The 27,264-nt window shown below is 39.3% G+C and overlaps 1 protein-coding gene across 14 annotated transcripts; it reads left to right on the top strand.

The window, feature by feature from the left end:
* The first annotated feature begins 637 nt into the window (after positions 1–637).
* FBXO38 (F-box protein 38) lies at positions 638–26,006 on the top strand. Of its 14 annotated transcripts, none has more exons than XM_068959310.1 (23): positions 678–752; positions 3,481–3,622; positions 4,544–4,661; positions 4,965–5,145; positions 5,801–5,964; positions 6,332–6,497; positions 6,858–6,995; positions 7,298–7,435; positions 7,843–7,936; positions 8,376–8,506; positions 8,885–9,055; positions 9,859–10,001; positions 10,894–11,116; positions 11,733–11,852; positions 13,026–13,205; positions 14,940–15,659; positions 18,684–18,784; positions 20,362–20,464; positions 21,562–21,728; positions 22,756–22,901; positions 23,711–23,814; positions 24,081–24,194; positions 25,364–26,006. In XM_068959310.1, the coding sequence occupies exons 5-23, from the start codon at positions 5,839–5,841 to the stop codon at positions 25,540–25,542; spliced, it is 3,264 nt and encodes a 1,087-aa protein (XP_068815411.1). In that variant the 5' UTR covers positions 678–752; positions 3,481–3,622; positions 4,544–4,661; positions 4,965–5,145; positions 5,801–5,838; the 3' UTR covers positions 25,543–26,006. The 14 variants fall into 14 exon arrangements, with proteins under 14 accessions (XP_068815402.1, XP_068815401.1, XP_068815398.1 ...); XM_068959305.1 differs by having other exon boundaries at positions 4,528–4,661; positions 13,026–13,220; XM_068959306.1 differs by having other exon boundaries at positions 699–752; positions 13,026–13,220.
* The last annotated feature ends 1,258 nt before the right edge of the window (positions 26,007–27,264 follow it).

The following is a 27,264-nucleotide window of genomic DNA, read 5'->3' as shown; positions in this document are numbered from 1 at the left end:
AAATAAACCACAAATACAAGTCTGTTCAGTTATAAATGGGCTTTGTTGCTCCAATTCCTTGGGATTTACGTGAAAGGCACCTCCAAGATTGTAAGTACATTGTAATTTCCACTGGGATCAATCCAGACAGACTGAAGAAAGCACACACCATGAATGTAGGCCGCTAAGCTCCACTTAGTGTGCGGTGCCAGAACCGACTAGTGTGACCCTCAGGACCAGGTTAAAACCTCAGCAGAGAACATATCACATCCTAGTTTCATACAGAGCTGTGCTTGGAGTGTGATTTTTATTCCTTCCAATTGCCACACTCGGGCGCAGGAGCTTCGGAGTCCTGCTGCGGTCTGAGGCTGAAACAGGCCCTCGGGGGGCGCCGCTCTCACGCCAGCCCCGCTCACCTCTGCTCCTTCCCTCCAAAACCCGCAGCCCCTTCCCCTCTCCCTGCCTCTTAGCCCTCGCCGGGGCCTGACGCGGGGCAGCGCTACGAGGCGGCGAGCACCGTGGCCATCACCAGCAGTGCGGCGGCGGGGCGACACGCTAAACATGGCGGATGAGACGCCGCACCCAAGATGTCGGCGGGAGCGCTCCGCCCCACGGCGGCCACGCCAAGATGGCGGCGGGGCGGGGCGGGGCGGGGCAGCCCCGCCCGTCCGGTGCCGGAAGCGCGGCGGCGCTGGCGGAAGGGGGCGGCAGGCAGCGCTGCCGGGGTTATCCCTCCCCCCGCGGCCACAATAACAGGGCGGCGCTGGGGGCAGGTAAGGGGTGGCGGGGGGCTGGGGTTGGGATTGGGGCAGGGCAGGGCAGGGCAGGGCAGGGCAGGGCAGGGCAGGGCGGGGGCCTTGCACCGGGGGCTGCGGCGCCCCCCGGCCCGCGCCCGTCCTGCCGCGGCCGATGGGCCTGGCGCGGTGCGGAGGCGCCGGTGTCCCGCCGCCCTCTCCTCCTCCTCCGGCCGCGGCTGTCGCTGCCCGGCCGCGGGCCGGCCCCGCCGTGCGGCCGCCCCCGAGGAAGGCGGCGGTGGGGGCCGCGGCTGGCCCGGGCCTGCGGCGGGAGCGGGGCGCGGCCGGGCGCGGGGGGCGCAAGGGGAGAGGGCGCTGAGGAGGCTTTCTCTGCAACTAACGGCTTACCTCGGCGCGGATAGACCCCCTCTCCCCTCCGCTTTTTTTTTTAAGAAAACGCCAGGGGTAGGGTTTGGCTCTAGTAGCCGTGTGTCGGCGCTCCCCGGGCGGCCGTTGCGGCCCAGGAACGCCTGGGCCCCCCGGCGGGGCCTGCGTCCCCCGAGGGCTTTTTTCCTTTACTCTTCAAGCCTAGTGAGTTCAGCGTAGTAGTTCCTAATCAAGAGTCTCGTGGCCTATTTTAGTTGGGGAGAACAAAACTGTTTTGTCTGCTTTATTAAATATCAGAGGTACTTTTTTTTTTTTTTTTAAATGGGGTCATTCTGGTAATGTAGAATGAGATGTTAAGGATAAATGTGTTAGTTCAAAACAGCGTCCTTCTCTTCCTCCTTTTCTTAGTGGTAAGAGCTGAGGGCTCCAAACTAAACTGCAGTCCAGATGCACGGGGAGAGCTGTACTCATTACCTTTAAACCTCACTGGATTTTCTAGGGTTTTTTTTGCTATATGCTAGTCCTATTTATTTAAATCTTTATTTCCTCTTACCTTATATCACATAGGTTTTTTTAAAAAAAACCCTTTTAACACTGTGCTTTAAATACAGCTCTGTCATATGTCTGTATTAATGTAGAGTTTATGTTGTATGCTGCTCTCTGCTCAAATTAAGTGGTAAGGTGGTATTCACTTGGAATCCATGTAATAATTGTTTTTTGTCAAAATCTAATCTCTTAAGTAGTTTTAAATCAACTTCAGGCTTTGTGTAGTTGAACAATATTAAGTTATCCCTCTTGGAAATGATGAAGTGCAATATTACAAAGAAATGCAAAAACTCTTCCAGTGTGCACTTAAAAAAAAAAAAAGGAAAAAGTATGTACAGTCAACAGATTAATGTATTTATTTGTCTGATGAAGTCACAACCAACCCAAAAGATTAGAGATACATTTAATACTGTTTGCTTGTAGAAACTAAGAACTAAGTTATTTTAATACTACCATTTTAAATAAAAGTAATTATAACCATGCATGGTTGTTAATTTAAAATGTATACAAAAATGCCTGAAAACACATGTTTTTCAATAGTTAGATCACAATGGAGCTATTAATATTTCGAGTTTTGTGCCAGCATATAAATCATATGTGTTGGAGAAAGCGAAATTTTTCTTTTCATCTTTAAGAGCTACTTTGTCTTTTTTGTTCGGGTGCCACTTTCACATAATGTGAAGCAAACACTGATATACTTGCATCATGGTGAATGCCATGACAGAAGCATCTATGATTTAAGTTTTGAAAACGGAAGTTTTTTCCAAAATCTGCCATTTTTTAAAAAAAATTATTTTCCCTCATCCACTGAATTTTGGTATTTGACCTGTTAAACAGGTTTACTGAATTAATGATGCTTTACCCTACTTACCTAAAAGCATTCCTCAGTTAAATAGCAGTAGTGAAGACGTTTCGCATACCATTTGTCTGCATGAGATGTTAACTCAGCTGTTTTGTTAGGCTTAAGTTTATATTTGTTTTTATTTTTCTATTTGTTGCTTCTTATACTCAGTTTGTCTGTTTTTAAATAGCAGAATGTATATCTCTTTTTTCAGGCCATCTGTGTCTGTATTGTACTGTGGAAACAATATAGACAGAACATGTTAATCGGCCCTTTCAGTAAAGAATATTTTGCACGTGGCTGCTTTCAGTTTTTCTGGAACTTTGATCTTTAAGCAACCTGAGTATTTCATTTAGTATTCTTACCTCTAGGAAGAGCTAGTTTGAGAACTTTTAATAGGACGTGTTTCACGAAAGGTTGGTAGGAGTCTATTTTTTCTTAATAAATAAATACAAACATACACATGTCTGTTTCTGGTAGACATGAGCTCTGTGCTCGCTGTGTCACTGGAACGTGTCTAGCTGGTACTTGCTTGGTAAACTGGACAAAACACAGGAAAAGCTGTGCTGAGACTTGATCAACTAGTGTGTGGATGGTACCGCTGATGACATTTTATTCTCTTATGTGTAAAGAAAGTATAAAAGAAGTGATCTCTGATTAAACCTGTGGTGCTCTTCCCCTTTATCAGCCTCCCTTAGACCAGAGGGACTTTCTGGTTTATCTAATTCAGTTGGCAAGTTAGTCTGAGACCTCATGCATGAGGCGCATTGTAACTTCCTGGAAAAGTGTTTCTACCTCCAGTGCAGTTTGTCTGTAGTAGAGTTGATATTTATTGACAGGTTTTACTGGGTGGGTTTTTTTGTTTGTTTGTTTTTGGGTTTTTTTTTTGGTAAACTAACCTTAACTGGTCTGTTCTCTGCTACTCTGTCCCTTTTCTGTCCTCTTTCAGTTGCACTGATTTTGCATAACATTGTGAACATTTCCTTTCATCAGAAATCATTGCAAATATGGGCCCCAGGCGGAAAAATGTGAAACCATGCTCAGTGAACAGGGAAGGCTCTGAGTCTACCAAAGCTGATGAGCCGAAAGATTACATGAACCAGCTCTCTCATGAAGTGCTTTGCCACATCTTTAGGTGAGAAGCTTATAAGAAATTGATCTATTGTTTATTACTATATTATTTTCTGTTTTTTCCTCTGTGCTGATATTTCCTGCACTGATGCTTGTGTCACATAATATTCAGAAAGGGTATATATAGAAGATGTAAAGTGGTGCATAAAAAAGGGTGAGAAATGGTCTTTCAGGTCCAGGATTCATTTGGCCCCTTTGAAAACTAACCTATGTGAATGTTACGAATGGTGCCATGAAGAAATTTAAAAATGGACAATACAATTTAATTTTGTTCTCTGATGTGCAGTAGCAAGTGTTTAATTAATGATTTTAGTGCAGATGTAATAGCTGAGAAACGTATTTTGAAATTGCACTATGAAGTGTATGCAGCATACAGCAAAGTGTCTGGATGAGTGAATCTTGATGATTCATCGTGATGATGAGTCTTCCCTACAGCCCCTTCCTTCTCCAAGGTGGTCTTTCTTCCATACCAGTTATATTCAAGACATAATGTCTTAATGAAAAGTTTTTTTTTTAAAAACAATAGCTCCCACAAAGTATCTGCAAATTAGGTACAGTACGTACTAGAAAATGAAAATACTGTTAAACTGTGTAGAAACCAGTGTGGCAAATGTGGCTGTTTTGGTCAGAAGTATTTAGGAGAGAACTAAAGCAACTCCCAAGTTTAAGTTTCTTCATTTTTGTAACTTAAATATCCTATTTTCTGTGTCAAAAATTGCTAGGTCCCTCTGCTTAGCCAAATTTCACACTTCACTAGAGTTGTACCTGAACATTCTGTTAGAATTAATGTTGTCAGGTGTTAAAATGTTTCACTTCATGTAGTTGTTCTTGGGGTGTTCTTTAGTTCAGAAGAAGTTGAAAAGGATCTGCTTTTGATAAATCAGAGGGGTGTTTTTTCCTCTCCCAAAGGTACCTTCCCTTGCAGGATATCATGTGCATGGAATGCCTGTCCCGGAAGCTGAAGGAAGCCGTCACTCTTTATCTGCGAGTGGTGAAGGTTGTGGATTTATGTGCAGGCCGCTGGTGGGAATACATGCCCACTGGTGAGTAATGCACTCATTTAAGATATGGCATTAGTCTGATATTGAGCAAAGCTGGCTATACTGTACTATTACTATACTAATACACGTAGGGTAAATTTTCAAAAGCAGTAAAAATTAGATACTTAATTCCTTTTGACTTCAGTGAGATTTGGGTGGCTTCCTTAACTGGTTTGGAAAATTTGTCTGTATATCCGTGTGTGTATATATGAATATATACGTATGTATTGAATATTGGTGTAGCAGAAATGGGGATTCTCTGTAGCAATCTGTAAATACAATCTGTGTTTGTCTGATTATTGTAAGGGAGTTAATCCAAGGGTTAATCCAAGAAGAGGCTGTTTGCATGCAGGCAGGAAAAAATACAATGGAATGAGCGAGCAACTCATCTGCCAACACTTAACAATGTAAGAATAAATAAGTTTTGATGTCACACCTCAAGCCATCTTCAGATCAATAGATAAATTTGGCAACCTAGGTCAACTCTGTGAGTATTAGGATTTCTGTTGGATTTAAAATACGCTGCTGGGGTTTGTGTTGGGGGAGAGAGCTAAAATGAGTGAATTCTAAGAATTAGAGGCTCTGCAAAGTGATATTTTTTTAGGTCTGATATCAGGTAGATGGCTAGACTTATCTATCCTTATATTTATCTTATCATAACTCACTGCTTTAAAAGCCTTGTCTTATGTCGTATTAGAATAAAACAATCCTTTGTTTTAAGAAACTGTCTCATTTCTTTGGGATTTGTGAGCTGTGGTGAATAGTGAAGAACTGCAGATAACCGAACCAGTTGGGCATTTTTGAGCCAGGTAGTTGATAAATGGAATTCCAGGAAAGACAGAGGTGCAGAGTTTAACAACTAGAGGCACCCCATCTGAGAAGGGAGAGTATATAGTTAACCCTACAGCCGTGTAACTGCCCTGGACGACACACGTAGCAAGCCTGCAAAATTCAAGGCAGAAGAGCATGTAGGTCATAATTTTAGAATCTGGAGATGGAAAACAAACTGTTGCTTCACTGAATAAGTCTTCTGACATTGTAGAATTTGTACTGCTATACAATAAAAACAACATATTTGGCTTTTCCTTTACAGCTAGCTACATGCTGTCACACGAATACCGAATCTCTTGTTGTCATCTTAGGTTTCACTGATTCCAGTTTCCTAACACTGCTGAGGAAGATGCCAGACATTGAACAACTTTATGGTCTTCATCCCAGGTATCTTGAAAGACGCAGAGTCCGTGGCCATGAAGCTTTCAGCATTCCTGGAGTTTTAGAGGCTTTGCAGGCCTGTCCGAATCTGCTGGTGAGTGGTCAGACTCGAGAGAGAACATCCTTCAACAGCTGAGATGATCCCCAGTGTGGAAGAAATATGTGGCAGGCACCCATTTTTAATATGCTTATAGGGCTTTTTGTATTCAGACCGGGCTGTTACAGAGGAGCAGTTAATTGTGACCGTATCTGCAAATGTGCGACTGATTTTCAAATTAGTACTGTTTTTAGTTGCAACAGTGGGAGTCACAGGTGCCCTTACCTCCAGCAGGGAACTAAAACTCTGATCCTTCTGCTTTTGAAAAGACAAGTATATCTGGAAACAACGCAGCGCGTCATTTTCTTAAGTTGTGTGCCTTACTAAGAAGTTCAAAGCGTTTGCTTTGCTTGCTTTTTTCCAGGGTGTTGAGACCTCCCATCTGGAGCTGGTGGAAGCTATTTGGACGTACATGCCGCAGGTTCATATTTTAGGGAAGTTTCGTAATCGTAATGGTGCTTTTCCGATTCCTCCTGAGAACAAACTGAAAATTCCTATAGGAGCTAAAATTCAGACTTTGCATTTAGTAGGTAAGTGTTTAATGGTGAATTAGTTGGCTTCGATGCAGATGAACTTAAAGGCTTTGAAATTCTGCGGGACTGACATTCTTTTCAAGGGAGGGAATTTGACATGTGGCATTTTTGAATTATTAATCACCATATGTATAGCAGGTCCGAAGCACAAACACTAAAAAACTGTTGACAAACTGAGGTGAAGAACTTGTGTACGAAAAGGTTAAAGCTTTTCCCATACGTCCAGTAGCAAAGGAAACATTTTTCTTTTAAAGCCAAAGTAATTAATCTTGCAAAACTTATCCTAGAATTTATACTTAGAAAGCTTGTTTGAAATGGTATGTGATTTGAGCTTTGATTTTGTTTATATGTTATTAGGAGTGAATGTCCCTGAAATTCCTTGTATCCCAATGCTGAGGCACCTTTATCTGAAGTGGGTGAGACTCACCAAACCACAGCCTTTTAAAGATTTCCTTTGTATCAGCTTACGCACTTTTGTCATGAGGAATTGTGCAGGTAAGAGAGAGGAATTCATTCATGAAGGGGATGTTTTAGCATGTAGAAGACTTAGTAATTCTGTTAAAGCTGCGAATGGAAATCTTAGTATTTGTTTTTCAGTGTGCGGTATTCCAAAAAGAGTCATTGTTTTATTTGTGGTGTTTGATGGATATGTGTTCCTCTCCTGTACTGTATTTGGTGCTACATGTTTCTGTTAACTTTCTGATCCAGATGGATTTATATGGGCGCCTTTGACTTAATGTAATATGTTCAGTTTTGTTAAATGAGCAACTTTCTTTCTATTGGTCTGTTCTTCGTAGGACCCACAAATTCTCTGAAGTATGTACCCTTAGTAACAGGCTTGGCTTCTGCCCGGAATTTGGAGCATTTAGAACTCGTTCGTGTTCCTTTTCTTGGAGGACTTATCCAGCATGTGGTAGAAGATAGCTGGAGATCAGGTATGAAAATTTCTATCCTCCTGTACTTTTAATTAAAAAAAAAAAAAAAAAAAGCCTTGAGGCACATGAGGCTTAGCTTTTTTTCTGTAGCATGTCCTTTCTAGGTTATTATTTTAAAGGTATCTGGTTGAATTATCTGTGGTATGCTAAATATAGCTCTGTACTGAGTATTCTTTTACCTGGAATTATCTCTTGACTTATAAGTTAACCTTTCCAGTTATGTATGTTTGGTGAGTAGAACTGGCAGGGTTTGAGGGAGCTGGGTGAAAATATCTTTTATATTGTTTTGATTAAAAAAAGATGTGTATTTTGTTGTTAACCCACTTTTGGTAATGACGCTGGAGAAATTTATAAAGCTTAAGATTGGGATCTGTGACTAAAGTGGAAAAATGGCTTTTGTTTGTCAGGCGGTTTTAGGAATTTGCACACTATAGTTCTCGGAGCTTGCAAGAATGCCCTTGAAGTGGATCTTGGCTACCTCATCATAACTGCTGCACGAAGGTATGGGCCTTAAGATCTTTCTTTTCCTTCTTCTCCTTTGTCAAAGTAATTATCTTAGTAATGAAGTCCAAGAGCATGAAGAAGCTGAGCATCCTTTAAAAGTTCAAGGAGTAAGGTACTTGTAAACTTTATGACAAGAATATTCTGTAATTAGAAAAATAATTGGAGTTCTGTCTGCTGTTGACTCATGTCGTGTCATAAGCCTTGTTCTCAGGACTCTATCTGAAGAGTTCAATGCTGTTAGTCTCATAGTAATCTCAGTGACTGGTATTGCTGCGTACTGCCAAATAGTGCCATAAAGATACAAGTATCTTCTTAATCCTGCTATTGTTAAAAGAATATTTTCATTCTGCTACCAGAGAGCCGCCTCTTGAGTGGCCTCTGTGGTAATTGTGATTTGGTGCACCTTTTAATGTGAACCATACTTGGTTGCTTTCAGATTGCATGAAGTGCGGATCCAGCCTTCCTTGACCAAAGATGGTGTTTTTTCTGCTCTGAAGATGGCTGAACTGGAATTCCCACAGTTTGAAACTCTTCATCTAGGATATGTTGATGAGTTTTTACTGCAGTGTATGACACTTTTTAAAGACCCTAAATTATTTGACAAATATTAGGATAAAATAAATTTGTATTTTTAATGATTTTTTTAAGAATGATTAAAAAGAATATAAATGTACACTTATTGAGGTTTCATGTCTTATACAGCCATATATGTGTGTGTGTACATATATATATATATATGTATATATGTATATGTGTATATATATATTGTTTTCTCCTTCACTTTCTGAAGCTCTCACTAAAACGAGGAAAGTCTCAGCATTACTGACCTGAAGGAATAACCTGATCTGTTTAGTCCAAACTGGTGAAACACTGAATTAGAAAATCATACTGTAGAAGACAAGTTGCTGAAATTTACTGCTGTATTTGCTGCTGTCTTTTCCATAGGTAAAATGACGAATGGGGACTTGGTAAAGTACGGCTTGGCTGATGTGGTTGAAAATCCAGGGATTATTACAGACATTGGTATGAAAGCTGTAAATGAAGTGTTTTCTTGCATCAAGTATCTGGTAATTTACAACTGCCCGCATCTACACAACCCAAATAATTGGATCACAGGTATAGTACACTTCTGAAATTTTAGAGAGATTGTATGAATAGCTCACACAGAACTTGGGATTTTTAAATCCCACCTTATAATTTAAACTACTGGGTGAAAAAGCATAATAGATTTCAGAAGGAAAACTTGAGGTGGTGAAATGTTCTTGCACAAGATTTTTTTTTTTTTTTGATCATGTGCATGTTGTGTGTATGGAAATTCCATATAAAAATGTAACTGTGTTAATTTGCACTGATACCTGGAGAATAAATTAGTTCTTTAAATCAAGGTATAACAAGACATCACAAAAATGACAATTTATCCCATTTTTGCTATGCATTAATTTTAAGTAATTAATACTTCTTGAATGCTGATCCTTGTGGGTCTGGTAATGAGAAGATTGTAAACTCTGTATGGCCTATTTCATTTTATTTTCCTTTTCTGAGAGGTGATCGAAGTACTAGAGATCAGTGAGAAAGAGCAAGGTTCTTGTCATTTGGATACTAGTATGTTATAAAATAAACCTGAAAGTGCAAATGCATTTTGTGTAATCATTGAATAATATAATAGAATGGGATGTGACATTACTCATAACTGTATGCAGTGGGTTTTTGTTTATTGTTTTTTTTTCCCCCTCCTGTGCGACTGCTTATTCTCTTTCTTAGTAATTGTAACAGATGATGTAGGGTTTGGAACCTTAATGGTGCTGATGACTGTCAGAGTGGAGATACCGAAGATGCTCAGTCTCAAATCTGGAAAGGTTATAATAGAAGATACGTGAGGTAAGAATCTTTCAAGAAATGCATCTTTCCCTCTTCTGCAGATCATTCAAGATGGACCCGGCTGGTTGACCTCACCCTGGTGCGATGCCATGCGATAAAGCTAGATTCTTTCAGTCAGTTTATTGAGTTATTGCCAAGCTTAGAATTTATTTCTCTTGACCAGATGTTCCGTGAACCTCCTAAGGTGAGCCTTTCAGGATATGGTTTTGCATTTCATTGTTACCAGCTCATCTAAAATTTACTGAACTTCAGTTGTTATACATGCTTTTTTAAATTGTAATTAGTTAAATAGCTTGGTAAGTAAATGACTCAGGTTTGCCTATGTTATTAACGTGGTGTGTTAAGGACAGCACTGCAGTTCCTTTTGCTGATACGAGCAGTGGTGAGGTATGATCGTGAATGAATGTATGATCAGAATGTAAGACCAGGATGGACTCTGTTTCTGTTCAGGTCTCTGCTGCTGTCTGATTTTTGCCATTGTTTTTTATATGATTTCTTTTTCATACTCGGGGATCTGTTCACAATGTTAAGGACACTTACGATTTTGTAGCTGGTGAAAAAGGGATACGGCTCCCATGTTTGAGTGCTTTCAAAGCTTAGGAATCTTATTTCTTCTTGTTGCCCCTTCTCTTCCTGTGCTGTAACACGCAAGTCTTCCTACAGTTTTTGTAATAAATACTGGTTGCATAGAAAACTGCTTTTTCCCTTGCTCTGTCTTGAGACGACTGTGTTCTAGGAAGACTTTATATAGTCTCCTATCAGTATTGATCTATTGTGATCCCATAGCATATGAAATTACATTTAATAAAGTAAGATTATGAAATGAAACTCCATAAAGCATGCATAGGAGTTTCACAGAGGGGAGAGGTTTTTTTTTTTTTTTTGGGGGGGGGGGGGGGTTGCCAAACTTGGATGGACCTCTGCAATGCATAGCATAAGCAAATGTTAGAAATAGGGCCTTTGTTGTTCTGCCATCCTAGATAATACTGACACAATGCTGCTTTTGCTGTCATTAGGATATATTGCAGAGGTATATATCGCTATTTCCAAATTCATATAGTTGTTGTTTGTTTCAGGGCTGTGCTCGTGTGGGCCTAAGTGCAGGCACAGGGATCGGTGTCTCGTCTGCCCTGGTCAGTAATCAGAACTCAAACAATGACAATGACAACAACAATAACCACCAGAATAACAATAATCCCAATATCCACCACAACAATCACCAACACCCAAACGACCAGAATGAGGAGAACGAGCTGCGGCAAAATGGGCAGGCTGAAGAGCAGCAAATCGCAGCTGAGGGTAACCGCTGATCTCAGTGAACCTTTACAGGGAATGCTTTTATTCGGCATTGCCATTCACATAGGGTCCTAGAGAAGATATGAAAATACATTTAAGACTTGTACATCTCTGATATCTGTATGCATGATAAAAGTGTATTTGTATTTTATCTCATAGCTAATACAGTCGTATTACACTTTTCATCAATGACTTACTGTAGTACAGGTGTTACCAATTTAAAGTTTCAATATGATACTGATCTGTGGAAGCGATTTTCTAGGCCTGTCTGGTTGGGACTGGGAGTGTATCACAGTATCTGGTATATTTTTAAGCTTTCCTAGCAAAGTCATTTGAAGGAATGAATACGGAAATCCTGGATATACTGCTTACTGCAGTAGAACAAGGATTTTGAAGAGTGGAAACTTTCAGAGAAATAAACTCAGAAGTTAGACTGAGTCCTTAGCTAAAGAGAAGATGTAGAACAAGTCTGTGAGAACTCCTTGAAGGAATCAAGGCAGCTGTTACTTATTTCTTGGTGTCTCTTTGATGTCTCTGCGGGTACCAGTTGAATTTCTGCTGTGCTTATGGGCTCTGTTCCTTACGTTTTCTGCTCTTGACCTTATCTCAATCTTTTCAGCACTGAATGAGATGGAGGAGGTGGTGCAGGAAGAAGGGGTGGCTGTGGTGCAAGGCCAGAATGAGGTCCCTGCCCACAGCCAGGCTGTTGTTCCAATGGAGGTTGATGAAGAGCAAGCAGGTAATTTCAGTTTTGGAAGGAAATTACCTTTCAGTAAGGTCTGAGGGTTTAAATTCTTCAATGCAAGTCTGATTTTTTTGAATGGTTTTCTTCAGATGGGATGTCTGGTGCATTTGAAGTAATGTTGCTAGTACAGCCTGATGTACTAGCAAAGAAATTTTATTCTGTTTTAAGACTACTTTTAAAATCCTCCATTTTCTTCTGTATGTGGAGCAAGAGATCTTGGTTTTAAAGGCTTATTCTTGTATTTAGTATAACAAGAGCCTCAGAACACCTGAATGAGCTTGTCTTGTTCTGATATTGGTGTGAATGGCCTCACTTCTTCCACTACAACTTATGGAATCTCTTTTTTGGTTGCATTCGAGCCAGAACAGCTTGTTCTAGTGTTCATTTAATTTATATTAGTGACATCCATTAGGCAGTCTTGATTTTCTTTTTCATTTGCTGGACAGTATGTTTGCCTAGTGGATACACTAACACCATGAAGTGGCATACAGATATGTTGGATCTGATTACTTTTTCAAGATAGCTCATGGAAAGGTTATTTTACTTCGTCTTGGTTTCTTGCTTTATTTGCAGGCAGGTATGTCATTGTGATTGGCTCATGCTTTTGTTTATAGGTAAGAGTGATAACTAATTAAGCACACTTGCATTCAAGGCTGATAACTCATGCTGTCAGGAGAAGCATGTATGAATTTTCTGGGCCCTTTTCCTGCCCAACTGTACTGGTGCTTCAGAGAGGATCTTACCACTTTTGTGGGTGAAGGATAATTGCAGTTGTTCTGGCCAACGTTCCTGGCTCCTTGATGGAGGTTTCAGAGTCTGGTTATAGTAGTTCTGCAGTTACTCTTGCTGTTGCGGAAGAACTGTTAAGATATTCTGAAACAGAAAAGCATTATAGAAGCCTATATTTTGTCTTCTATTGTCACACTATTCCCCCTAAAAGCTAGAATGCTATATTTTTAATGCTCAGATGTGGTGATTTTACTCTTCCTGTATTTGGTTTTAATGAGGCATCCACAGAAAAGATGGCTAAATTGAAGGAGGTGGCTAAATTTAACCAAATTCATCTCTTCTTGTCACTTTTCCAAGCAGTTCTTTAGTTCTTCGATGCTCTAATACCTGTTTGGCTTTTTTATGTATGAACTGTTGGCACTTTTCTACTGTTTTCAGGACCAAGTGGCATTCAGCCTGTCGTAAAAGCAGCGCCTATTACTGTCCATGATTCAGACAGTGAGGATGAGGAAGAAAACATGGGGACTTCAAGAGCCTGCATCACTAACAGCATTGTGCAGAATTACTCAGATGGAGAAGACAAAGCCAGGGATCCAGGGGAAACTAGAGAGTCTTCAGGTGTGAAAGAGTTGGGTAAGGGCTGGGTGCTGCTGGGCAGAATTTATTCTTAAGCTTCAGTTTTCCGGTTAGAAAACAATCTAGTTTGGTTTTATTTCCAGCTTTGTATAATGCATGCTTATTTGTTTGCCCTAACATCCTCCTTACCGTTATAAAGCTGGAACGGGGGCACATCTCTCTAAGCTCTATGATCACGTAGTCACTGTAGGGAAGCAGGTCAGAAATAGTGGTACTGCACTACTGTGATTGCGGAAACCTGCAGCTGTTCTGTATTTGCAAGTGCATACAGTTTATGAAGCCAGTTTTGGAACTATGTTGTCTGTAATCCATTTGTCAAAGCATTGCTGCTAATACAGTGATTTCTGGGGCAAATGCACAAGGGGATCTGGCCATCTTTAGGTTTGTGCAGTCCCTATAGGAGTGTCCCAAAGGGAATACTTTAAGGACGTTTATTCAGTGACATCCTTCAGAGTCAGAGGCTTGAGTCCTCATAATAAAGAGTATGACAACTGTAGAGAGACATAGGAAAAGGCTTTCTCTCTCTTGTAGAATGTACAGCTATAAGCTGTACATTCATGATACCAAGTGTGACTCCTGTATCAGATGCCCTAGGAAGGGCTGCCTTTCCAGCAACACAGATGGCTTACTATTTCTTGTAGTTTGTAATCTAAGTAATGTGCACAAGTGAGGAGGAAGTCAAGGTTGAATTATAAATTCTAAATAACTGACAGAGGAAGTACACATAGTAGTAAGCCTTAATGAGTATTTAGCTAAGCAGTTAACATAAAATTACTCTTTTGTGAAAGACTGAGAAACTTACTGGGCTAATACTAATTTCGTTTCTGCAAAACCTGGGGCAAATCAAAGCTGTAATGAAATAAGTAGATTTCTGTTTGTAACTAGCATATTTCCTACACATCAACCCCCCTGTCATTTTGGTACACTTCAAGACTGGTTTCAACTTGGAAACTTGTAGAGTGCTGTGCTATAGAGGTGAGGTCAGTTCTTGTTTGGGGTTGAAATAACCTGTCATAGCTAAAAGCTAATTTCGGAAACTTTTGTAGTGCTTCTAATGTTCTTTTAGGCTACCTGGCTAATGTTTAGTTTAATTGGATGAGAGGATTAAAACAGAGAAGGCATTTAAGTTCTGATCATGATTTGGACACTATTCACTATTTTTTTTTTTTTTTTTTAAATTCAACTGTAAAGTTGAAGTTGTAAAGTGAGATTAGTGCTACCTATTCACACCATTTTTCATACCTAGAAAAGGAACTAAGGGTTGCTAATGCAAACAAAGTTCAGTCACATGTATGTTACTACTTAATTCCTCAGATTTGTTCCTCTTATTTAAGAACATGAAAGCCTATTTTCAGTGTGTTTTTCATTTCATGTTTTTGTGCTTTGACCTTTTTAACCAATGAGCTGCTGTATGGAAGTGTTAGCCTCTCTGGCGAATACGTATGTATGTCATTTACTGGCAAACACAGCGGCACATCACTACAAAAATAGCTTCAGGACGTCATAAAGGTTATTCCGGCAGTCGCTGGAATTATCTTTAATTCCCGTACCGTCAGACAGAGTTGTGGTATTAAAATGGTCCCCATGAGATTTGTCAGTGGCCTCTAGGCTGCCTCTTGTTCTAAGCAGCCTCTAGCAGAGTAGCACTCAGCATTTGTTTAAACTGTGTATTAGATTATCCCATTGTTCTCTTATGCTTAACTCTTTCATTAACAGTGAGTGGTAAAGGCAAGACGCCCTTGCGGAAGAGGTGTAGCGCCAGCCAAGCGGGCCAGACAAAGCAGTTCCATACTGAGGAAAGCAGCTGTGAGAAAGGCTGTCAAGTAACAAGTGAGCAGATTAAAGCAGACATGAAAGCAGCAAGTGACATGCCTGAAAGGAACAAAAGCAAAGATTCTTACCCAGGTTGCAGTAATGCTACAGGATCAACAGGAACATCCACCTCCTGCAGTGCTGCTTCTCCCAGCCCTGACTGTGCACCGACAGCTCATAGCTACTCTGCTGGCACCAGTGTAGCGATTGCTGATGGATCCAGGCAGTGTGTTTGCTCGCCTTGTAAGAGTGAAGGTTCCAGTGAGAGAGAGACTGAGGAGAGCTCTGTTTGTTCCAGGTGTTCCTGCTATAAGCCTCAGGACTTGCAGCGGAGGACTAGTGGGTGTTGTGATGGGGAATGCCCATCCACGAGTGGAGCCTGCAGAAGCGGACCAAACAGCACTGGGTCGGATTTTGCACTTAGGACTCTGCCAAACTGTGGGTCTCCAGTAGAGACGAGTGATGAGAGGACTAGTGGGAGTGCTTGTGGGCCTGCTGGTGAGGAGGAAAGCACTGGCTCACAGTCAAGGAGCTATGAGATGGAGTATAAAGAAGAGTATCCGCGCCGGCCGCTGACAAGAGCTAGAAGCAAGCTGTCCCATGTCCCTCTGGTGTCAGAGTCAGGTATGACCCATAAGCATATGTTCATTTCTGAGTAAACTACTGTGCTGGCATGAAACTATTGAATAAAAGCAACACCCACAGGCACTAATGAAGTTAAACATTAATGTTATTAATTAATATTTTACAAGGTAAGCATATTGATGGAACAGAAATGTCTGACTTCACTGCCATAGCTAGGTAAATTAACAAATCTCTGTAAAGTGTGCCAGTGACTTATTTTCTCTGCGCAAATATATGTATGCGTGCGTGTTATCCGTATCTGCCAAACAGTGTTTGGTTTACTCATGTGAAAACCAAATGCAACTACTTTTGACAGTGTCTCCCTTCTTGTGAAGACTGTTATTCATTCAAATGTAACGCTGTCTCCCATATTAGAATTCTTCCTTTTAAAGGAAGAAGGCAGCAGGTATGCTCAGATGTTAGCAAGAGGGCAAAATTATTTGCTGGTAAAGTATCAGTTATTAAAGAAAGGCATAATTATAATTGAGTTGTAACACTGCAGAAGTGCGTTCCACTTCTAAGTGGAAAAGGCATGACCATCAAACTTGTTGAAAATTGCCTTTTATTAGAGTTATATTAGAGTGATACAAAACAAGATACAAACAATGAAACCAAAAAAAACCCTCTGAACGGCTGTAATGAAGCCAGAAACGTTGACAGGGAAAAAGAGAGGTAAGAAGGGAACTTGCTGACATCTGTTTCTTCCTAATGTACTTCCTTGTCAAAATAATCGTCTTAGTCTGATGTAGCGCCTTTCACGATTACTTCATGTATCCAGGATTCTTTGAGAATATCTGGCAAGTAAAATGAAACTGAAAAATTAAACAGGCTAGTCATAGAACTGTATGTGTTGGAGGTGGAAAAAACTGAAGTAATCAGGCTCATATTTGTTAACAAGGAATGATTCAAACACAGTATTTCCTAGTGTCTTTCCAGTTTATCTTAATGTCCCAAGTGTTAATGAAACTTAAATCCCCTAGGAAGCTGTTCCATAGCTAAATGCATCTCACATTGATGACATGGTCTTTCTCATTAAATTTAAAATATGTATTTTCTTACTTACCTCATAATGACTGATAATTAATCTACTAAAAACAAAAGAGAAGACTCTATTCGCATTCCCTCTCTCTCAACAAATAAAATGAAGGAAGTCAGATCTAGGTATTAAATTAGGGTATCCTGAGAGTAGCTCTGTCTTCCTGTCGTTAGTCAAGAGCAAGATCTGTTCTGTTCATGGAGAAAAATGTTTTTATATTTTCTATATTTAGCCTTAAGCTGGTTTATCTACTCAAGACAGAACTTTTTTCCCAGCTTCATACAGTTACATGTACATCTTTGTACAGTTTTTCCCTCTTTGAAGCGTCAGCTATTGGCTGATGCTTGAGTCAGGTTATGAAATTTGATGCATCATTTTGGTTTTGTAAATCATTGTTTCATACAGAAAGCAGGGAAGTTTCTTCTGCCTGGCCATTATAGTGCTTTTTCTTCTCTAGGATGGAAGATACTAGTTGTTTATAATTAGAGTATAACTTGCAAATACTTTGTTACAGAATTGGAAACGTTTTTTCCATATACGGTCTAAAAATGTGCCTCGAATATCACTGTTTTCTGTTGTTCTGGCATAAATGACATTGGTTTCCTGGCTTCTATAAGAAACCTATGTTTGATGATAGAAGTAATTATTTTTCTTGAAGTTATACCTTCGTATTAAGCAGTGGGACAAGTGAAATATTAAAGAAAGTGAAATTTTAAAAGTGTTGTTACCACAGACTAGCTGGCTAAAGGGCTGTTGAAGTGCATGATACCTCAGTAAAAATACAAGCTTAACTCTTTATTATAAGAGACATTTTTATTTGGACTTCTAGTTCTCATTTGTAGTGAAGCAAGGTTTTTACTTGTTAAAAAGCATGTTATGTTAAACTTTCTGTAAAGATTTCTTGATCTAGGTGTGTGCCTTCAACCATTCAAGACAAAATTGAAATGTTTCTCTTATGCCATAGCTAGGAAGTATTTCACTATCTGTAGAAATTTTAGGAATTGTCAAAAAACTCGATGATGATGCATATGTAGCACAGATTGGTTACTTAATGTTACATTTTCCAAACTGTGGATCCCCTAAAGGAGTATCCTGAATTCTGCACTGCACAGGCCTAGTGAACATCAGCTACAATTAAGAGCTTGTATGCATTGGTGGATTTTGATGTTACATAGGAAACGGGTCATTTTAAATGTTAAGGGTAGCATAGCATAAACTAGTTAGTATATTGTCTCTAATGTTTTGTATTTTTGTCTTGATTATGCATCTTTGTAAACATACCATCTGTTTAAAAGGAAAAGCTTAAATTTCCCTTTTCCTAGAATAGCTCATCTTTTAGATGTTAGTTACAGAAAACTAATTTTAGTTGGTTTCCCCTCTCCCCAGTGTAAGAAGTCATCTATTACCGTTTGTTTTCAAAAGCTTATCTTTTAAAATGCAGCAAGAATTTGATGGCACTGGTGCATGAAACAGTGAGAAGCCGCTTGGGGACCTCAAAGTATTTTAAATATGGGCATGCTTTACAACATCAGGAGAAACTTAGTGATAGTTGCAACAAGCAGACTTTGAAGTCACTTGGGATTATTTCTATTATTTAAAACATTACAGCTATTTTGGTTCTTGTATTTGTCAAGAGTGTTTTGTTTGTTGTAGAGAACCAAGTGTAACCTAACAATCCAGCATCTGTTCCTTTCTTGGCTCTGCATCTGTCTTGCTGAGTGGTGTTGGACTAGTAGTTTCAGTGTTCCTGTGCTTTCATCTGTTAACCACTCTCCCCCTGCTTACTCCACGTGAATGATTTTGAGCAACAAAACTGAAAATGTTTTTTGTATTGGAAAAGATGCACAATTGTTTTCAAGCCAGGCAGGTATTTTGATTTAAGTTATTTAACAAATGCGTGCTCTTATTGGAAGTATTAGCTAGGAAATGCCTCTACTGTTTTCCTGAGATAGAAAAACAGAAAATCTTTCCTCTGTTTACCTTTCCAGAGGTGGCCAAGCCAAAGCCGCGACAAAGTACAAAGCGGAAAAGGACAGCGGACAAGTCCACAAGCACAAGTGACCCAGTTATTGAGGATGATCATGTTCAAGTAAGGTCTTTTTCTGCTACAGATTTCTGAGCTGCAGGAGTTCGTGAACAATAAGTTACTACAAGCTGCTTTGATGTAGAGCTGGCTGAGTTATAACTGATAATTGCTGCTTTCTTTTGGTCCTGTGCATACACAGGAAATTTCTTTCTCAGGTGCAGTGCTACTTTGGCCCGAGAAGAGCAAAGTACAAGCTAAAACTGTACTTACTAAGACTTGTCAGATGCTTGTGGCTACACTGATGCATCAAGTCCTGCCTTTACACAGCACCTTTCTTGGGGCGCAGGGGAAACTTTTATTCTTTGACATAGGCTACTGGTGGGTTTTTTGTTGTTACTTTTTTTTTTTTTTTTTGAGGGGTGGTATGTAATTGCCTCTGTGTTATGACATAGCAAATCATCTGTGTGTCATGGAAGGAGAAATCACAAAGTCTAGTTTCACTGTAGTGAGGGTGCTTACCCAAGGCTCTCGTTCTAGTTGAGCAAGAGATTCCTTCCGAGTGTGACTCGGAATAGCTAGGTTGGACTTCTTTTGAATCCTGTTGCAGAGGAGCATACGTGTATTTCTCTTTCTCTCTGTCAAGTGAAAGAACTTAGCCTCGCTAGTTTTAGACAGCTTTTGTGAATGTGGCCTATATTTTTTTCTCTGGTTATTAGGATGCATTACAGTGGGTTTTTTTTTTTTTTAATAACTGGCATAAGAGACGTTTCTGAGTGTATGATTTTTCTTGTTAAAATGTACCATTTTTGAAAGAACATTGGTTTTTTTTTGTTTGTTTGTTTTTTAATATCTGTGGTTATGAGTTACAGCCTAAGTAGCTGAAACTGAAAGAACCTTTCACAAAATGCTGCTTTTCTCTCTTTGGGTGTGTTTACTTGCTTGTTTAGGTAGCACTGCGTAGTCTTCTCTGTATAATTGATCAGCTTCATCCGTGGGCTGCAAAATTTTGCTAGAGATTTTTAGTGATAAAACTTTGAAAAATTCAAATATGAAATCAAGGAAATGCTCTTTTTTACTACATTCTCCCTGTGTTCATGCTATTGGAAATGATTCTGCTTCTGCATCTCTTGTAAAGCTCAAAGTTGTTTTATTTTTCTAACACAAAGTGGACACAGTTTTGAATAAGTTACACGTTTCACTTCCGGCTCTCCTTATTGATGAAATGCATTGGGTATGGGAAGTTCAAACTGTGATTAGCTGCGCCTGAAAACTAGAATTGAAATGGTAGAGTTTGAAGTTCCTCGCAGGTGGTACTTAGGGTTGTGGTTTTTTTTTTTTTTTTTTTTTAAAGTTGTGCTTTGTGATACTATCTTGTGAAGTTGTCCTTTTGTATTCTGTGATGCTGCTGGTCAGCAGGGAGCCTTTTTCTCTCACTGCCAGCAATAGCCTAGTCATCTCAAATACCTGTGAACAGAAGCTGTAGTGTATTGATTAGTATCCTATTAATACCCTCCTGTTGTTTTTAACAGCAGTTATTTTTCATTATTGGCAGTATCTCTTTAAATTTAGCTTTTCCCTTTATTTTACCCTCTCATAGGTGGTGTGTTCTTATTTTGCTTTGGTTTTTTAATTTTCACCAGGTCCTGACTTTGAAATCTAAAAATCTTGTTGGAATCACCTTGACCAACTGTGGAATAACAGACTTGGTACTGAAAGACTGCCCAAAAATGATGTTCATACATGGTATGTAATTAACGTCACCAAGACACGTAGCCTGTCAAGGCTTTCTACTCTGTTTCCTTAAACATTTGATACCTCCTTTCCGTCTAGGATCATTAAAAGTTTCTGAAATAATTAAAGTTGGTCTGCTCCTTATTTTGTGTTCATCAGACTGATGCTTAGAACACCAAGTATTAGTGCTTCTCAATTTCACTTTCTTTATAAGCGGTAACTGATTTAATAAAGATTAATATCTGAAAAATCAGCAGATGAAATTATATGACAATTACTAAGGGAGAGATGGTTATTGAAGGACTGTAATGCAATAATTGGAAGTTGATGAAATGAGTTTTCGAGCACCTTATTTATTCTCTTATTTCTTCCTGCTTCTGTAGATTATTTAGCTGACAGAATGATATCTTCCTTCTTGACATGATAAAAATCTATTTTAAGTTATGGCATTTAAGCTGCCTTAGACTGGTGTTCCAGGGCGCATGACGAGTTGCATTTTGAAGCACTGGGTCATTTATTGTTTCCTGCAACATCTACACGAAGTAGCACGTCCCCTTCTAACTATCTCATGTGAAGACTTAGCAGAGAATGATGAAAGTATTCCTTTTTATATTCCAAAGTACTTCTCAGAACATACATTTATTTTTAACTAAATTTTGATGATACGGACGTAGGTTACGAGAAAGGAAGCAGCTCTCTTTTTTTATCATGTGGTTTCACAGTACTCTTTGAACTGATTTTTAAGTCAGTGGTTTTTAATTGTGGGGATCCACCAGCTATTTCAAGGGGCTTTGTAAAAGGAAGCAAAGGGAAAATTCTTTCTGTTGCTCAGATTATATTTAGCATAACTTCCTAAAAGAACTCCTCTTAGAGGTTCACAAGTGAGAACTTTGATCGTTATGTGGAAGAAATGAACAGTCAGTGTATTTTTTCAATATATTTAAGTTGCCAGCTGTCCAAACTAGTTAATTGTTTTTTTTTTTTACTTGAATTACTGATTTTCTTTCTTCTGAAGCAGTCTGCTTTGAAAATCTCTGAAAGGAGGCTCTCCAGATCTTTTCTGTATTACATTTCTCTGTGCTTTAATGATTTTATTTGCTGATTTATAGCTACAAGGTGCCGTGTACTGAAGCACTTGAAAGTAGAAAATGCACCAGTTGTCAATCGGTTTGACTATGCCCAGTGCAAGAAGTTAAACATGGATCAGGTTCTGGATCAGATTCTCAGAATGCCGCCAGAAAGGAACCGGATCATTTATCTTCGTCCAATGCAGCAGGTACACAGCTAGCTCTCGTTTAATCATGAACACATCTGAAGTTCTGCTAGCATTCTTTCACTTCCTTTGGCTTCATACATTTTTCATTTAATGTGGGAAATGTAAATGTTACAGTAACACAACTCAGGGAAACTAATTTATTGAAACCATATCCCACGAAGGCTTTTGTTGCAGAATCTGGAATTTGAATGGTAATGAATGTTAAAGACTTAATGTTATAATCTCCAATATTCATTGCATTAGAAGATATTGTGCAAATTCATGTTGTGTTGAATTAGTTCTAAATTAAATACCTAAAGGTAACTATAAGAACCTAGATGCTGCTAACACAGTTTATATTTGTGTATAATGACAAACATGACATAGGAATAGGTATCTGAAGTCTTTGAACCATGTCCTTCTAGATTTAGTAACACAATATTTTAAATACTACTTTACTGAAAGCTACTCTTTTGACTGATGCTAGCCAGTCCCACAGTGTAGTTGCGGCACTGGGAGCCACCCTCTCCACCTCCAAGGCTAACTGTAGGAGAAGCGAGCATTAACATTTAGTCGCTTGTTGAGGACGTTCAACAAACGATAAGAGAACTTAATGTAAGATCCAGAATGCATTGTTGACTTTGTCACTCTTAACTGGTGTTCTATGTTATTCTGTAATGCTGCTTCTGTCATTCGAAGTAATGCTTTCTGTGGCTTAGTTTGCCCTCCAGCAATGGAGGGCTGATTTAGTATAAACACTAGCTTTTCTTTAAAACGTTTGTTGACATGTTACAGAATTGCAAAATGTGTCAGAAAAATTGCAGTTTCCCAAAAAATTCCTCCATCTAAATTAGGATTCACTGGCAAAGCTGTACAAGGAAAGTTTAACTCTGCTCAGTTGTGTATTTGATTATGTATGCTGTTAAAATTTGCTTTCTCTCGCCATTTTGTCTCAGAATTTGAGGGTTTTGGTAGATATCTCCTCTTGACTCTAAAACTCCATCCCTACCTTTCTCTTGGTTGCAAGTCCGTCTGCCTTCTTTTACAGGTTGACACATTGACTCTAGAGCAAAAGATATTTAGTGGCCCTTATCCATACCACATTTGCATAATTCATGAATTCAGTAATCCACCTAATGTCCGCAACAAGGTGCGCGTTCGGAGTTGGATGGACACAATAGCAAATATTAACCAGTGAGTACTTGTCTTTCAGTAGCTGTACAGAAAAGGTACTGAATCCTGATTCAGAAGCTACAGTTGCTGTATTCTGTTAGCCAGATAAACAGCTTGGTTGGTTGGCTGCGATGGTTGAATTCTAAATGGTGGGCCGGGGTGGTAGAATTTCAATATCGAGGGGCATCTAACATAAAACTTTTAGATTAAATAAACCTAACAGTATGAAAAATATGATAAAATTCTACAGCTCTGTTCCGTACTGCAGTAACGTAATTGAATGTTGAAGTAGTTAGGATGGCTGAGGAATGTCTTCAAATCAAAAAACAAGTTTCACTTATTAAAATAGAGACTGGCTCCCAAGAAATAATGCTGTTTTCTGGGAAAGACGTGTAATCGATTTCAGCTTCTTTAGTGAAGAGCAAAAATTCCTGGGAGCAGTGAATTGTATACAGTGACTCTTATCCAACTACTTAAAACAGTGTTTCTGTTCTCTTTTTTTTTTTTAATTAAAGTAATTAAAGAATGATTAAAAAAAAAAAAAAGTTTTACTTAGTTGCAGCTGTGGTGGATTGTTCCCTCAGACAGGAGGCTATGGATAAAAGAGAGCTTAATTGGTTTCTTGCCTAACCTTGCCTGTTCTCTATGGTTACTCTCAAGAGTAAGGGATTGCATACTGAGGTTGCATGAGGGTCTTAGAGGAGCATTTCTGTGGATTCAGGCTCATTAAAGGAAAGGTTGTGTAATAAAATTTTCCACTTGTTTCTTCTCCCTCCACCCATCACGTTTCTTATCTCTACTGGCTCTAATGTTTCTCTCTTTGTCTCTAGAGAGCTTATTAAATATGAGTTCTTCCCTGAAGCTACACGAACTGATGAAGACCTGAAGAAATACACTAAGTACCCTTGGGGAAGAGATATTTACACTCTAGAAGGTGAGCTTTTGCAGAGATTTGAAGGCTGATAATCTGTCTCTTGCTAAAATAAATGACTGATTTCATCAAGCTGCAAGAGACATAAATAATAATTCTTCTGAGAGAAGTGGAAGACCTTTGGCATAGAGTGGAGGAGTTGAACTGAGAAAGTACTTTTTCTGCATTAAAGTCAGGACCTGTATAATAACAGTAATGATTGATGAAGAGTGCTGATGCTGCAGGGTTAACATCGTCCTCCATGTATCCTCGCCTTGTCTGTCTTCTAGGCATTGTGGATGGAGCCCCTTATTCCATGATTACTGACTTCCCATGGTTGAGGTCACTTAGAACAGCGGAGCCAAATAGCTATGCCAGATATGATTTTGAGGACGATGAGAGAAGTGAGTAGTCTTTGACGTTATTCAAAGAGCTTCAACTTGGTGCTTGGTTGCAAGATAACGATATGTTCCTTTATTTTTCAATTTTCTAATTCTTAAACTATTTTTGATAAGTAGCTGTTTATAACAGTGTTGGGAGCTGGACAAGGAGGCGGTCCATCGGAGGAGAGGACTGTAGTAGTGCAGTGATCATCTGGAGATGCTGAACGCTGACAAAATCAGAGAGCCAGTTGGGTGCTTAGCCTAAAATTCAGTCATAATCACAAGAATGATCCTTACCAACTTGCACTTGGGAGAATTAGTATGTGGGTAATCTTAACAAAATGCATCCTGTGCAGTTGTATTTCATAGTGTGGACAGGTAGGAAGACAAAGCTTACTATTTTAGCTGTAAGGAATATATCTAAAACACGTGTATAAAATTAATGTTACAACATGCACGTTTTGGCATCTAGTAAGCCCATGTGTATTCCCAGCACTTCGTGGTCTCTGGAGTTCACTGGCGTTTTGGATAAGGACTCAGTTGGAGTACTGCCTCTAGCTTTGCTTTTAGAAGTGCTATTAAGGCAAGCTGAAGAGTCCAGCAGAGAGGAATGAGATTCACAGAACCTTGGGAGAAAAGAGGAAAGAACTGGATTTGAATACGGTGGAACAGAGAAGGCCTAGGGCTAGGATTCAGGGTCTATTAAGGAGCTTTCCTTGAAAATATTGTAGTGGTCAGTTGCTAGGGCTCGAGTGGGAAGTGATTAGCTTTGTTGGTAGCAGGGATAAATAGGTTTTTCAAGTACTTAACTGGGAAGATCTTGGAATCTCTTTCATCAGAGGTATTTGTTAAATGGGACAGGCTTTTGATAGGCATGCTTGCAGATATACTTCCTTAGCTCCAGTTTGAGGGGGATGAAGCTCAAGAGGACGAGGAGGAAGTCTCTCTTGGCTATGCACTTCTGTGACTTTTTTTTGATGTTGACCCAGAGTAAGTCATTGTAGTTTAGTGCATAGTCTGAATTAAAAAAAGATGGATATGTATTCTTACTTATCTGACTAATCGGATGTGCTTTCATGTTATTTATTTGCTTTGTTTTAGAAAACCAGCTCCTTTACTGCAAAACAGATTCATTTGTGAGTTTCTTTCTAGGAAAGACTGTAATTTTTATTCTCTTGTGCCTTCCACAGCTACTATTTATGCTCCCCGGAGGAAAGGACAGCTGTCTGCAGACATCTGTATGGAGACAATAGGAGAAGAGATCTCTGAACTGCGCCAGATGAAAAAAGGTGTATTCCAGCGTGTTGTCGCTATCTTCATCCATTACTGTGATGTCAACGGTGAACCAGTAGAAGATGATTACATTTGAATGGCTCTCCCGCCTAACCAGTCATCTCTTCCTAAATTCTGATTGGCTCTGCTGGCAAGGAAAGCAGGTGGATTCTTCCCGACTGCAGTGTGGTTTCTTTAAACATATACTTTGCAGTTGCTCTGACTCAGTTTGGAAAAGAGTATGTAGTAAATGTATAATGAAAAGTGAAAATTGTATACTAAAGTTTGTACATAGAGGAAACAAAAGAAAAACTTCCTAATACTGAGACTTTATTTCATATGTTTATACAATTTAATTTAATTCCATTTTAATGAAGGCCAATAATTAGGACCAGGGAGAAATATTTGAATTTTTCAGCCCATATGATTCATAGCAGTATTTTTTTTCTTATAAACAAAACCCCATTTGCTGTGTTCAAGAGAGTCATCAGAGTCTCTTTTAATCTGTGCCTTTTTCTTGAGCATTTAAGAGTCCAGTCTGAGTAAACCTGTTGAGCACAATCTTTGTGTCTTGTGTGAATTTTTTAAAGGGAGAGAACTGTTCTATGGCTGTTGCAAAGAATGCCAAAAGCTGCAAAAACAAAACAAAACAAAAAAAAGCAGTTGAGGTAATGATCTCTGGAATCTTCTAGACTTCATAAAAATATTTTTTGGAAAAAACTTGGCAGGTGTGAAACAAAATATTTTTTTAAAGTAATTTATGCCGCTATTTCATTTGAGTAGTGTGTTTGACTCTTGTAGTAAGAAAAAAGTTGCTAAATGTTGTTTAACATAATTCTGCAGATACTGTTTGGCTCAAAACAGATTTTTCACATAAGACAGAGGAAAAGGGATGTGTAATTACTGACATGACTGTAACTAGGAAAAGCACAGGATTCGTCTGACTCAGCTTTCAGACTGATTCATGCTCACTCATGAATGCTGATTTTCTATACAGTTGGTAAATACTGCTGCTTTGCCCGTGAACACTTGTTTTTGTTGTAAACAGAAAATGCCTCCAGTTCCCGAGGTATCTGTTCATGTTTTGTGTGTATGCCCAGAATTTGCTGCAAATCCAGTATAAAAGCAGTGCATACTACGTGCCCTATAGAAGTCCTGCTGTCGGGGATTTGATGTGTTTAGGCATATGTCCACGTAGCAAGCTGAAGTGAATGTATTTAAGGCTCTGAAATCCTTCCTAGACTGGCAAATACTGCTTTTTTTTTTTTCTTCCCTTTTTTTTTCACATTCTGCTTATAATGTAGCAAAATATAACCCTCTTTTTCAATTGAAGATTGATTATCTTACTGTGTATCGTAACCTCCGTATCCTTAAAATGCAAGAGACGAATCCACACTAGTCACAGGAATGTTATCAGTACAATATAAAGATGCAGAAGGTAGTATTAAACTAGCGAGCTTGGGTGCTTGTTAGTGATCTGCCCAGCGGGAGCATGAGACTTCCTAAAGGCTAGTTTGCCTTGCTGTGAAACAACATCCGCTCCGCACATGCGGCTGTGATGGCCCAAATACGCCTTTGGGTGTGCCATACCATCAACTGTGGCCTGATCTATCTTTAATGTTTTAGTTTTTGTAAAAAGTTTGCAGAGTTATCAGTATAACAGATAACGTTGTTTACTAACTTACTGTGGTAAAAGCTCTAGAGTAGATTAGACTATACTATTACACAATTGTACACATCCCTCACCGATTTCACTTCTTTTGAACCACAGTGTTTTAACAGTTTAATTGCTTTGGTATGAAGGTACCTAAGGGGGATT

Source organism: Struthio camelus, chromosome 13 (assembly GCF_040807025.1).
Source record: "Struthio camelus isolate bStrCam1 chromosome 13, bStrCam1.hap1, whole genome shotgun sequence".
Taxonomy (NCBI): Eukaryota; Metazoa; Chordata; class Aves; order Struthioniformes; family Struthionidae; genus Struthio; species Struthio camelus.
Note: the sequence above shows the minus strand (reverse complement) of the source record. Positions and strands in the feature narration are given on the sequence as shown.

What these genes read in the sequence shown, in the direction of transcription:
- FBXO38 (XM_068959311.1), top strand. Translation starts at nt 3,495, where the DNA reads ATGGGCCCCAGGCGGAAAAATGTGAAACCATGCTCAGTGAACAGGGAA. An exon ending in GTGGGAATACATGCCCACTG is followed by an intron (nt 4,662 to 5,800) that starts GTGAGTAATGCA and finishes TTGTCATCTTAG; the next exon opens with GTTTCACTGATTCCAGTTTC. An exon ending in ATCATAACTGCTGCACGAAG is followed by an intron (nt 7,937 to 8,375) that starts GTATGGGCCTTA and finishes GGTTGCTTTCAG; the next exon opens with ATTGCATGAAGTGCGGATCC.